Source organism: Aphis gossypii, unplaced genomic scaffold (genome assembly GCF_020184175.1).
Source record: "Aphis gossypii isolate Hap1 unplaced genomic scaffold, ASM2018417v2 Contig00604, whole genome shotgun sequence".
NCBI lineage: Eukaryota > Metazoa > Arthropoda > Insecta > Hemiptera > Aphididae > Aphis > Aphis gossypii.
Genome location: NW_026083190.1, coordinates 2262 through 15751, shown reverse-complemented (window position 1 = coordinate 15751; position 13490 = coordinate 2262). Strand labels below are relative to the sequence as shown.

At 29.5% G+C, this 13490-nt stretch overlaps 1 protein-coding gene and 1 long non-coding RNA gene across 2 annotated transcripts; one reads left to right on the top strand and one right to left on the bottom strand.

Moving 5' to 3' along the window:
* Positions 1-4266: 4266 nt before the first annotated feature.
* LOC126554796 (uncharacterized) lies at positions 4267-5842 on the bottom strand. The gene is made up of 3 exons (XM_050209823.1): positions 5759-5842; positions 4507-5592; positions 4267-4464 (listed from the first exon to the last, which is right to left on the bottom strand). The coding sequence occupies exons 1-3, from the start codon at positions 5840-5842 to the stop codon at positions 4267-4269; spliced, it is 1368 nt and encodes a 455-aa protein (XP_050065780.1).
* Positions 5843-11182: 5340 nt separating this feature from the next.
* Positions 11183-11772, top strand: LOC126554804 (uncharacterized). The gene is made up of 3 exons (XR_007606733.1): positions 11183-11255; positions 11327-11463; positions 11546-11772. It is a non-coding gene; the product is annotated as an uncharacterized LOC126554804 (long non-coding RNA).
* Positions 11773-13490: the final 1718 nt, after the last annotated feature.

The window sequence follows — 13490 nt, the reverse complement described above, 5'->3', positions numbered from 1 at the left end:
ATAATTTTTTAATCACTATAAAAATAACATATGAGGAACTTTGTATAAAATTTTCAAGTATTTTGATAATAATATAGAGTTTTTTTTACAGATATTTGAAGGAAAATGTATGGAGAACCTTGTACCAAATTTTCAAAACTTAGTTATAAAAGAAAAAAAATTTATGATTTTTCAACTTCAAAATTACTTGGAAATTTTCGCGTTTTCGACAGATTTCGTAAAAATTTGAACTAAAAACGCTTATAAAAAAAATTGTGACTAACGATTTTTAATTTTTTTTAACTACAATAAAAACAACTCATAAGGAACCTTGTATTAAATTTTCAAAACTTTTTGGTCATCCAAAAATTTTTTATCGACACTTTAAAAAAAATTTCTCAAAAAAATCGAAAATTTCAGTGGTCTATAAATAACTCAAAAAAAGTCAAAATTTTTTGAAAATTTAACTATATACAGATACCACTGACATTAACATTTGGTGAAAATTTCAAGGATTTTCAGTGATTAGTTTTTGAATTACAACCATAAAAAAAATCGATTTGGTCGAAAACTGGTTTTACGTAAAAATTGCCGTTTTTCCGTCATTTTTTTTTTGTTTTTCTCGATTTTTTTGAAAACTGTTGGAAAATGTTAACTTTTTACCTCTATAATGCACCAAGGATATTCACTTTTACATCGGAAACCACCCCCATTGTTTGAAATTGAAGCATTATTTCGACTAGTTATGCTGTACACACACACAAAAAAAAAAAACACACATCATTGTAAAATCAATACATTCATCACTTTGTTCAGAATCTAAAAAAAATATGAAGTATATATACTTATATACCTATACAGCTTGCGGTATTAATATAAATTTTGAATGTGGCCAATAAGTTGAAAAAGGTTGAGTATGCCTAGTTCATATAATATAAATGTGTGTATATTCTTACTATATAGTCTATAGCAGGGGTGGTCAAATCGCGTCTCGCGAGCCGCATGCGGCTCGCCACATATACTTTTGCGGCTCGCATCTTATCGTACCTAACATTTTTATAAACAATTTTTTTGTAATATGAATTTATATTAATTTATAATTTATAATAATATGATCTTTTTTATTTTTTTTTTTTACATTTATTTTGGCTCTTCCGTATTTATTAATACATTTGGCGGCTCGCGAGTCTCTTCTCGCTGGCCACCCCTGGTCTATAGGCTTGGCACACTATACAGTGTACATAACAATAAAATAATTAAAATAAATCATGGAAAACATTATACATTGGTTATTTTACATAGGGATGGAATAAGTTATGATCATACATTTAATTATGCTATATACATTATATTATATAATTTATATAGTTTTACGTCGTAATATAAAGTATTGTACACAGACGTGATATTATATTATATATATCTATAACCATGTATTATATAATAGTATTATTGAGATAACTGATTGATCCGTGGCCACGGACTCAATATAATGTCTAGAAACGTACAGGCAAGGGGATGGCGGGGAGCTTGCTGATTTCACACTTTTTCAGTGATTTGGCTTATTGGCTATTGATTAGTTTAATGTATTCTTATCAATTAGGCCTTATCATTACTTGGTGGTCCAGAATTCGACGTTTACCTACAGGATTACCCAGGTCAATTTACATTTTACCGTTGAATGTATTCAAATTTTAAAAATGCCTACGTTATGTGCAGTGTTTGAGTGCTCTAACAAGACAACCAATAAAAATCTTTCTTTTTATCGTTTTCCCAAAGTCAGGAAAAATGTTGCATCCGATATAAATGCACTTTTGTTGGCTCAACGCAAGTCGTGGTTTAATGCACTACATCGGTCTGATGTAACAGATACACAACTGGATCACATGAGAATTTGTTCGCTACATTTTAAAATGGGTTTGTGATATTTATTTATGAAAAATATAATAACAATATGTAATAACAATAAATAAATTTATTATGTTGAGTAGGTAAACCAGCTCATTCCGGTGACATAAAAAACCCTGATTGGACTCCTACCTTAAAAATGGGATACATAAAAAACAGTGGTAGGTTATTTTATATTTATTATGACCAATAATGATACATATTTTTCAATGTCCCTAGCACCAAAATGGTATGGACATTAGTTATTAAAACAATTTTAGAATTAGAAGGCAACCCAAAGTATTAGTAAGCTTTAAAGCACTGAGTTATATACATTATACAATTATAGTTAATTTATAATTGATATGAATTATGAAATGATTTTTATTAAAACCTTCTATTATGTGCCTAACATTGCTAACATTCCGATTTAAATTAAAAATAAAATATTTAGGTACATATTTAAATTCAATATTCTATTTTATATATGAAAATAAAATAACAAATGTATAAATTATTCTTATTTTAGCAAATGTTCTTTAAAAATACTTTTGTGTGGTACCTATATCATTTTAACAACTATTAACCATAAATATTTTACTTATAAAAATTATTTTTCACTAGGTAAAGCTACAACTCCAAATCTACAGAGGTATAAACGGGCTGAAAAAAGAACATTATTAAAGCCAACAAAATTATTCGAAGAATCACCGAATAACAACCTCAATGATCAGCATATTGAAAATGAAAAAGATGAAGTTATTAATGCTGAAACAGGAATTTCATGCAATACTGAACTCACAATGGATGATATTTCGGAATTGGAACTTTTGAAAGATAAGTGTGACCAATTACAAAGGGATGTAAATTTTTTTTATTTTTCAGAGAACTCTTTTTTAGATAGGCCCACAATGTTTACTTATTATGCTTGGTTAACAATGGATGTTTTTAAATTAATTTTAGAGTCAATTAAACCAGGGCTAACTGCATCAAATCAGAGATTAACTGAGTTTCAAATATTATTATTATGTTTAATGAAATTAAGATTAAATTTGCCTTTTAAAGACCTGGGTTTTAGGTTCAATATTACATGTGCAACTGCATCCATGATATTCCGTATGTCATCATACTATTAGAGCACAATATGTTTAAAAGACTAATCTATTGGCCAGATAGGGAAGCTTTAAGAAGTACTATGCCCCAATCATTTTTCAATGTGTTTGGGAATTCTGTTGCTGTAATTTTAGACTGTTTTGAAATTACTATAGAGAAACCATCTAACTTAAAAGCTAGGGCACAGACTTGGTCTTCATATAAAAATAAAAACGCGGTTAAGTATTTAATTGCAATAACACCTCAAGGTAGTATTTCTTTCATATCTGAAGGTTGGGGTGGACGGACCAGTGATAAATATATAACTGAAAATAGTAACTTGTTGAATAAATTACTTCCAGGTGATGTTGTGTTAGCTGATTGAGGATTTACAATAAGTGAAAGTGTTGGATTTCACTGTGCAACTTTGAAAACTCCTGGATTTACAAAGGGTCTACCTTAATTACATCCTTTTACTATAGAGGAAACCCGAAAAATTGCTTCTGTACGTGTACATGTAGAACGAGTAATTGGTTTAACTCGTTCTAAATTTAAAATTCTCAATGGTCCTGTTCAAATTACTACCCTGAAATACCAAGATGATGGAACATGTCTTTTGGATTCTATTGTAACTGTTTGTTGTATTTTAACAAATATGTGCAATTCAGTGGTACCTTTAACTTAAAAAATAAAGGCATAACAGTAATATTAAAATGTATTGTGTAATTTTATACTTAGACATATTATAAATAAAAAAAATCAGAACTTACTTTTTTTATATTTAAATAATTAGTTATCATAAAATAATGTGACTTATACTTATGTTGGCGCCGCATAAGCATACACTCTATTCAGTTTAAGTTGACCCACTCTCGCGCATGCATACTGAGCCGCCGAAACAGTCGGACCCCTCTGGTCGGTGAATGGTGATCCGTGATTGGTCGCCGATCGTCGTTAACTATCGGAGACCGGCGTCGACAACCGCCGCCGTCGCGCATACGACAGCTGCCGCCGTGTATACAGAGTATTAAAAAGAATGTCATGCTTTTATCTTTTATACATTTGTTTTTCATAATATCTACAGTATCATTCTATATATTCACATTTTTTTCAATTTTAAAACACCGTCATATTTACATACATTTTTTTCAATATTAAAACATCGTCATATTTACATACATTTTATATACAATATTAAAACATCGTCATATTTACATACATTTTATATACAATATTAAAACATCGTCATATTTACATACATTTTATATACAATATTAAAACATCGTCATATTTACAAATTATATGATTTTAGTCAGACTCAGACTCAGAATCTGACGATGATGTGTCTCCTGTAATTGTCAATCTTAAATTTGATACCTCCGCTGCCAACACTTCGTCTACAATATTATCTACATCCCAAAATTTCTTTTCTTCTTTTTTCGTATGCTCTATAAAGTTTTTCCACATTACTTGATCTACTCTTTCTATACCCTCTATTAATAAATTCTTAACATCTGGTAATTTAAAAGTAGTGTTATTCATTTTTACGTGATTCTTGACGGATGACCATGCGAGTTCAATGGGATTGAGCTCGCAATGGTAAGGAGGAAGCCTTAATATTGTTTTATTACTAGCTTTGGCGAGTTCGTCTATCACATACTTATTATGAAGTGGCTTGATTCTCTTGACAATGTTCAATAATTCAGGGATAACCATGGTATTATCAACAGCCTCACCTTTATCTTCTAACCATTTTATTATATCGGCCTTCCTAGTAGACGATGTCGGTGATTTCTCTTTCTTTACCGAGTGGTACGGCGCATTGTCCATCACTACAACACAGTTGTCTCGCAGTTGAGGCAAAATGTTTTCCATCCATTCGTAAAATGTCTGACCATTCATCTCATCATGATAATCACGTGAGTTTTTTTTCGATTCAAAACATAACAACCCACCGGGAACAAATCCATCTTCAGAACCGATGTGTAGAATAATAAGGCGTTTACCTTTGCCACTTGGATTCGGAGCACCGGTTGTGAGCCCCTTAAGGAATGCATCACGGTGGGATTGTATTGTTGAATCGACCCATACCTTATTTGGGCATTCGCCAGCATTTACCCATGTCTCGTCTAAATAATAAATGTGACGACCCTGTTCTCGGTATTCTCGTATTGTCCGTAAATATCGTCTACGCCATACAACGATTTCGTTTTTTTCGGTTAGAGCACTATTACGACTGGGCTTACAATAACGGAAATCTAGATCTCTTATGAGTTTGTATAAATTGGTTCGCGATATAGCTGGTAAACTGTCGTCATCAGACACTACTTTATGAATTTTATCGATGGTCGGAATTTCACGTCGAAACCAAATACTATGGACATGTCTACGGACTGCATTTCTCGAAAAGTCATCGTATAAATGGAAAACATTTTCTCTTACCCTTTTGCGTTTCGGAGAGGTAACTGTATTTGTCTCCTTGTATTCATTGATTGTCCTGTGCACAGTTGACTCGCCAATTCCCATACATTTTGAAATTGTCTGTCTCATACTTCTCATGGACATGTTAGGATCTTTCTCCAAATTTGCCTTATACATGTTTATAATTCTTAAACGTTCGGCAGAACTTACTATCTAAAATAAAAATATTTTTATTTTTTTAATATGTGCGTTTAGTACATTAGTACCAATAGTTCAGGAAATAATTTGAAAACATGTTGTATAAGTTATACAAATTAAATAAAAGAAAAAAAATTGGACTTAACATGTAAAACCTTAATATATGTTGCAAAATACTCACTTTTCCTCGTTTATTTTTTCTTATTGGTGATGGAAATAATTCGACTGACGGGCCTGCAGTTTCTATGTTGTCACTATTATCCATTGTTATTAATAAATTTTGGAATAAAATAAAAATTAACAAAAAAAATAAGGTTGCAATAAAATGTTTAAGTGAATCAGTAGGGCATTCAGGAATATACGTGTACACGCGGAGTAACGCAAAAACGTTGTGTTAATATAACACACGGTGTATAGTGTCATAGTCAACAGGTGGTAAGGCGACATCGGACACTAGCGCTGCGAGATATGCGCAACTATGACCAGTTTTCGTCTGACGAGTGGGTCAACTTAAACTGAATAGAGTGTAGGTATATTATACGCGCGTTCCAGTTTCGATAGCTGTCACCGATCGACACACACACACACACACAAACACTCGCGCGCACCAGCCGTTATTTTAAGTTTATTTTGTTTAATTATTGTGTCTTGTGAATTGTAAATAATGTTATGTAACACCTCTTTATCATCCGTGTCCGCCGTCCGTTATTTTTGTTTGTTTATCTATGTTCCGTAATTATTATACTTACATGTCATCTTCGTTTATTATATTGTCGCCGTGAATTATTATGTAAGTTACCTGCCGACGAGTTATCGGTTATCGTCGTCCAATTATTATCAATTATATTATATTATTACCATAGCCAAAGGCATACGTTTTTATATTAGGTCAGTCTCTCTAAGCGTTTACGCATAAACGCGTTTTTATCGCCGTGTTGGTTTTTTTAATTGTGTTAAAGTCATGGGCGCGAATCGCCACATTTATATTATATTTTGCTTGGACGCTAATCGTCAACCCTTTTTATTATTATATCATATTATATAGTGTGTGCTAATCGTCACCTTTTATTTATTATTATATTATGTTATATATAGTGGCGCAGATCGTCACTAGTTTTTATTGTTATACTCTGTGAGGCGCAAATCGTCACTAATTTCTTATTATTATATTCATTTTTGGTGTGAGCGCTAATCGCCACTGATTTTGTTTATATTATATTTTTATTGGCGCTAATCATCACATTTATATTATTTTTATTGTTATATAGGTGCTAATCACCTTACTGTTTATTTATTTTTTATTTGTGTATTATTTCAAATTATTTCGTGTGTGTGTGTGCAATTATTATATAGGGTTTTTTTAGGTAGCGGCTGGCCAGCAGTGCTCCGACAAAGCTGTGAGTTTTATTTATCTATTTATTACCTATTATATTATATTTTGTCACAATATTTTTATTATTATATTGGTTGCGCCAAACCGGCAAGCTTTAAATTAATTATATTTTACGTGTTGGGCCAGAAGGGCCGTAATTATTATCCCTTTTGTTTATTAAATTATTATTTTATATTTACGTGTTGCTGTGAATTTTTTACATATATATCAATTATTATCCTAATACAGCAACGCTAGTTACCACATTTTGTTTACCATTTTATTATATTATTAGTTACTCTTTTTCTTTAGTATTAAGTACACACACCCACAATCATACACACCTACACACACCATCACCGCACACACTAGCACTCTCTGGTCTTGCTCGGCGACCCCGTCCACTTCCTTTGAGTCGCTATTATAACAACTTATACACATTACACAGGTCGGTCGGTGTGTGCGTGCGCTACGAAGTAGTTGGTGTCCGGTGCGCGCGTATTACAGCTTTACGCTCCCGGCCCGAACAACTTACAAAAAAAAAAATGGTATAATAATAATAATATTTACTGACACAATGCACATTTCCAAGTTTTTGTTGAAGACTTACGTTTTATTCCTAAACAGCTATAATGGTACCAAAGATTTTTGGACACCCTTCTTTTGTACACATTAACATTTTACCTCCTGTATTTTTTTTACAGACACAGTTTTTATATGTAAGAGTCTCATCATATGTTTCTGTAGGTTTTATTTCAGAGTTAGAAAAATATCTTCCTAATAATTCTGGAAGAATGGATTCATAAAAAAAACATTTACATTTATTTAATATTTCATCATGTATATCAGGGTCAATGTTGATACGTTCTATATAGCATTCATTTGGTGACCAAACTACAAAATCACCATACTGAGTGCCACATAATAATATTTGAGTTTGAAGCTGATAGTAGTATTGATGGTTTTTACTTAGATGACCATTAACTAAATAAGACATACTTCTTGTTTCACCACCTTCACTTAGGGTATGTGGACACTTAATTTCTAACACACCTTTTCCACAGCAATCACAATTTATCATACCGTCAGGGCTGGCTCCAAGATATGGCAAATTTGGATTTATAACTAAACCTGAATTATTCATAGAGAAATTTATATGGTGATTTTTATTTTTTTCCATGTATGAAGCTTTTGCTTCTTCTTCATGATTAATCCCCCATTCAGTAGCTATACTTTTAAATGTGTTTTTTAATGGATAACATATTGATTTTATGAGAGATTTATTTGAATAGGATGATTTTACTGAACAGACGTCCTTTACCCTAGATGCAGTTATACGACCAGTCCTGTCTAAAAACCAATTATGAGTTTTAGCCTGCATTTTTGTAGACATTTCTATTGAAGAACAGTCTTCTAAAGTTAATGAAAAGTTCAGTTTAGAACCTACACATACTAATTCTTCCAAGTGTAATATAGAATATTCATCTTTATAAAGATTTGCAAGGCTTTTTGGAAACTCATTATTAACAATCTTTAAGTTGTATGGCTCTACAACTCTTAGTATAGCAGCATTACTATTTATTTTTTCAAGGTTTGATAAAAAATTTTTAAATTCTTGTGCATCATTTAAAGTTGTTTTAAAATTTTTTTGTAAAATCAGACTTAGACTTGAAATTTTTCTTCGGGTTATGAGGAAGCATAGATTTGGGACAGTCAAAGTTAATTTCGCTTATCTTTTTGAGATCAGCATGTTGATTGGATGGAATTACCCAGTAAGCTGAAACATCTGTCACTGACTTGCTATTCTCAGATTTCTTTAAATACACAAATTGTAAATAAAAAAGAAGTGCCCCAACATGTGAACAACATTCACCTAAGCCAGCCATACAAGTGCAATTTGCACCCCAAACACTTCCACAACTCTTCAGCACAAGCCAAGGCAAAAGCTTTGCATCATTCATTCTTTGAGAATGAGCAACCTATAAGCACAGGATGAGAAGAACAATTTGTAATTTAAGCAGTAAGCTGTAATAAGTCTATGTAAAAAAATACAGTTGCAAAGCAAGTAGTAAAATATTAATTTTAAACAGAGTAAATATATACATTTCTTTTTTTGCGAGATCAAATTCGTTATAATTTTGTTATTATGGTAAATTTTAAATTTTTCCTTGTAAAGGAAAAATATTGAGTAGAGTGGTAATGGGTTTATTTATGAAGTATAAAATGAACGGGTTCGAAAATGAATTGGCAAAATTAATAAGTGTAGTTAATTAATACTGTCAAAAAAAAAAAAATGTTAATTATGTAAACCTAATAATGTTAATACTGAACATGAGTTTAAATTACTAAACTTACTTGCCTCAGCAACTACTAGAACATAATCATTTAAAACAAGCCATTTAGCATTAAAAACCTAACCAGACACAAAAAAGTTGTAAGCATCCAAACTTTTATAAGCTTTAAACTGTTCTAAAGTATAAAAACTTTTGGTTAAAACTAAATAATTGAAAATGTCAGGGTAAGTGATTGGTGGTAAAATCTCCGAGTTAGTTGTCCAGATTATACCTGAGTCCTTCATTAAAAGATAAGGGATCTCTTGGACCTAAAACCTCAATTTTGTCTAAATATCTACGCATTACATCACCCGTCAGACTCCTAGCATGATTACTTAAATAATCAGACATTATAAGACATGTACAATGTAACAAAATTAACCAACTATTTGAACCTAAATATGTTATAAAAGTTTAAACTGTTAAAAGTTAATAAATACAATTTTTTCAAAGAAATTTTGGTAACATTTAACTAATTGGCATTAAAAACAATCAAAGTTGGACCACCAATTGGTGATAAGAATGTTATCAGACTAAGAACTAACCTAAAACAAAATGATCAAATTCAACGCATCTATGTTTACTCCGTGTCTCCGTGGTGCTTCGCAGTTTTTCACGTAACAACATATTATAATTTAGAATATTACTGGACGTTATTATTTCGTTTATGGATTTTCTTCGTGATCGATCCTTTTGTTTAATGTGAAGTGTCGACTTTCCACTTGTAGCGTATCCTGTTCGTTCGCTATTATACGTTTCGTTATTACAAATTTAAACTTTTCAAATATCATAATATCAATATTACATTATGTCTGGTTCAGATAGTTCCGACTCCAATGAAATTGTCGGTATTGAAGCTTCCGAAATCAAGTAAGTATACCTATGTAATATTTTGTTTAAAATTTACTTACCATTTACTATTTTATTTATTAATTAATTTTTCGATTGAGTTAGATACAAAAATATAAAAAATTATAATTATTTTATGACGTTATTTTATTTAAAAGGTCTCACTTATAAGTTATAAGTATAATTTAACCCGTCAAATGAAATACTATAATTATGTGAATATTTTTAGTGTAGAACCTGTAAAAATCTCGTACACAAATAGTATAACCGTTTTTGTATATTATATTAGTTTCTAATTCACTGTATTTAACTCTTAAAATTTACATACATAAAATGTTTTTTATAATTTTGAAACCTGAGAATAATTGTAATACTATTAATTAGGCACAGTTTATTTTGTTAATATAGTAAGGTTATATACAGTCAATTGCCTTGTACAAACTTATAATTTAATACTTACTGTTTTTAAATATTACTCGACTTATTTATGGTTTGGTTTATAGTATTTCAATATTTTTTCTCTTTAATAGTTATTTTATTTAATTAAATTTGTTAGGTCTTTTATTCGTCCCGAGAACCAAATATCGGCAAGACAATTAAAAAGTCTTAAATTAAAAGTCAAATAGCTAAACAGATCAATAATAATCTGGTAAGATGTTTAAACATTAATTAATCATAAAATAATGTTTCTTATTCATTGTACCTGTATTAAATTAAAATATGTTTAGGAAATAAATCACCTTATCAATCGCTTTCTAAAAATTCAACTCTTATTGATCAAAATGCTCTAGATGACTTGAACTTTAAGTATCACGAACCCTCAAATCCAGTTATAAAAAGTTAATATTATATGTTAAATTTGATTTTAAAATAATAATAATAATGATAATTAAATACCATTAAATATTTTCTATACTTTTATAATATTTTAGTACAATCAAATATAGAAATTTTACCATTAAAATTATGCAATAATCATCGTCAAATGAGACAACTACAAAATGATAGTGTTCAAAGTATGATTATTATAAGAAACTTAAAAGTTTATATTAAATTATTTTTGGATAATTGATTAATTTATTAATTTTTAGATACTGGTTATCAGTTTTCTCAAGGACCATTGGGTATGAAAATACTGATTTACTTTTATATTCTAATAAATTATAATATGAACTATTTGAATCTGTTTTGTTAGAAGGAATGGATATGAGCAGTTCTCCATTATTTATGTCATCTTCGTCTAAAGTTAAGCCTGTTTCAAATTCAAACCCAATAACTCTGGAGTTATAAGAGAACTTTTTATAGACTCTCCAATTACAACACCTAAAAAGAGTAAATAATTACATTTTATTCCTAACAATTTATTTCCACCATTAATAATATTTTGTATTATTAAAAATTGTATACATTTTAGTTACCAGTAATAGAAAAAACTCAAATTTTACAATATCTACACTGATTGAACTAAATGTAAAATTGAACAAAGTAATTTTAAACCAGGCAAGACAACAACAAATGCTTGAAAAAATATGCAAACAACTTAAGCCTAATAACGATGAAAGCATGTGTGATGATGATGATGTTATTTTGGAAAGATTTCCAATTGATAGTTTAGCTAGATTAAATGAAGTTAATATGACTCTTAAGACTGATAAATCATATTTAAAAAAATTGGTAAATATTTTACAGCTTAATTTTATAATAAATTATAAATTTGATTATTTTTACTGACAATTTTATTTATAGATCAAAAAGCTTAGACAATTTCATGGTCCTAGCGTATCGTTAGTCACTAAATCTATTATGGATCTACTTTTTACAATCATTTATTTTGATGTAAAATGTCTTTGACTGGCCGGGGTGCACTAAATAAAAAAGAAAGAACCTCTTAAAACTACATTGCTATTTAAAATTATATCTGGTGAGTTGTTAAAAAAATTTTGTTCTTAATGTGTAAATTATATACAAACAATGTTTTTTTTCATTTAAAGGAGTTGTTTTAAAAAATGTCAAAGGAGCAAGTGTAACATCTATTAATAAAGCTGTAACAGGTTGGCTCAAACATGCCAAGGAGCGTTATGAAAGACACATCAAACAAAATTCTGATCCCTAACCTTTGACAAATAAGATGTTTGATTACTTTTTATCTTTCTAAATAATATGTAATAATTTATATTTTTCAATATTGTTATATTTAAATATCGTATTTAATTTTTATATTTATTTTGTATTCAAGACATAATTAGTTATTTTTTATATTAGGCATTTAAAATATATCATCATGTTTAATTTTTCATTACTTTTAAGAAGTAATTTAAATGTTTTTATTTTGTTATATTTAAATACTGTACTTAACCGTCTAACCGTCATATGTGTAATCAAGACAAAATTAGTTTTTTTTTTTAGATATTTTAAATGTATTATTATATATGTTGACGTTTTTATTTCTTAAAAATAATTTCTTTAGTATTGTAATTTTTATATACAATATGTCAATATTGTACATATTTTAATCATCACAATAATATATTTAAATAAACAATAAGTGATTTTAATATCTAGATACTTAACGTTAGTAATATTATACAAATAATGAATTGATTGAAATAATTAAAAATATTCTTTTATCTTATTTAAATTTAAATTTGTTTGTAAAATACTATTATAATAGTATATTATTAATTACCCGCTCCTACTTATTTTTTTTTTTTTTTGAGAATTGTGTTAGAAAATTTGATGCAGTTTTAAGAAGTTAAACGACTTCATGAATCATTAAAGAGTGTAAAAGTTTAATATACACAATATGACTTATTGGAAAGTGTGTCAAACGTAAATAGTCATCATCAATAAATAACGTATCAATTAATTGTCTAATGTCTTGGAACTCTCTTGAATGATCTAAGACCAAAAAGAAGTTCCTATATTATAAGTACTGTAATTTCTGATCGACCGTCTTATGACAATTTTTGTAGAGTCTTCGTTCTGTTAAAGTAAACTGAAAGGGAATATTACTAATATGGCTACTATTTCAGATACTTTTAGGAATCATTTATGGGCTATAATAAATACATAGAATTTAAGACTCATTTGGTAAGTGTATCGACCTAAATAGGCCCCATAATAATATGAGAGACATTATTTCAGACTGTTTTGGGAATCATTTAGGAACTAAATACACACAGTTTAAGACTCAATTAGGTATCATTAATGACTACTACGGGTATTAAATTGGACCGAAACGGGTAGCAAATTAATGTATCCAAATTACCCCCTATAGGGAAGATATTGGGTAGTACCTACGGATGGTCTGAACTCGGACATCAGGAAATCAATAGACTGCCTTGAAACCCTCCTGGACA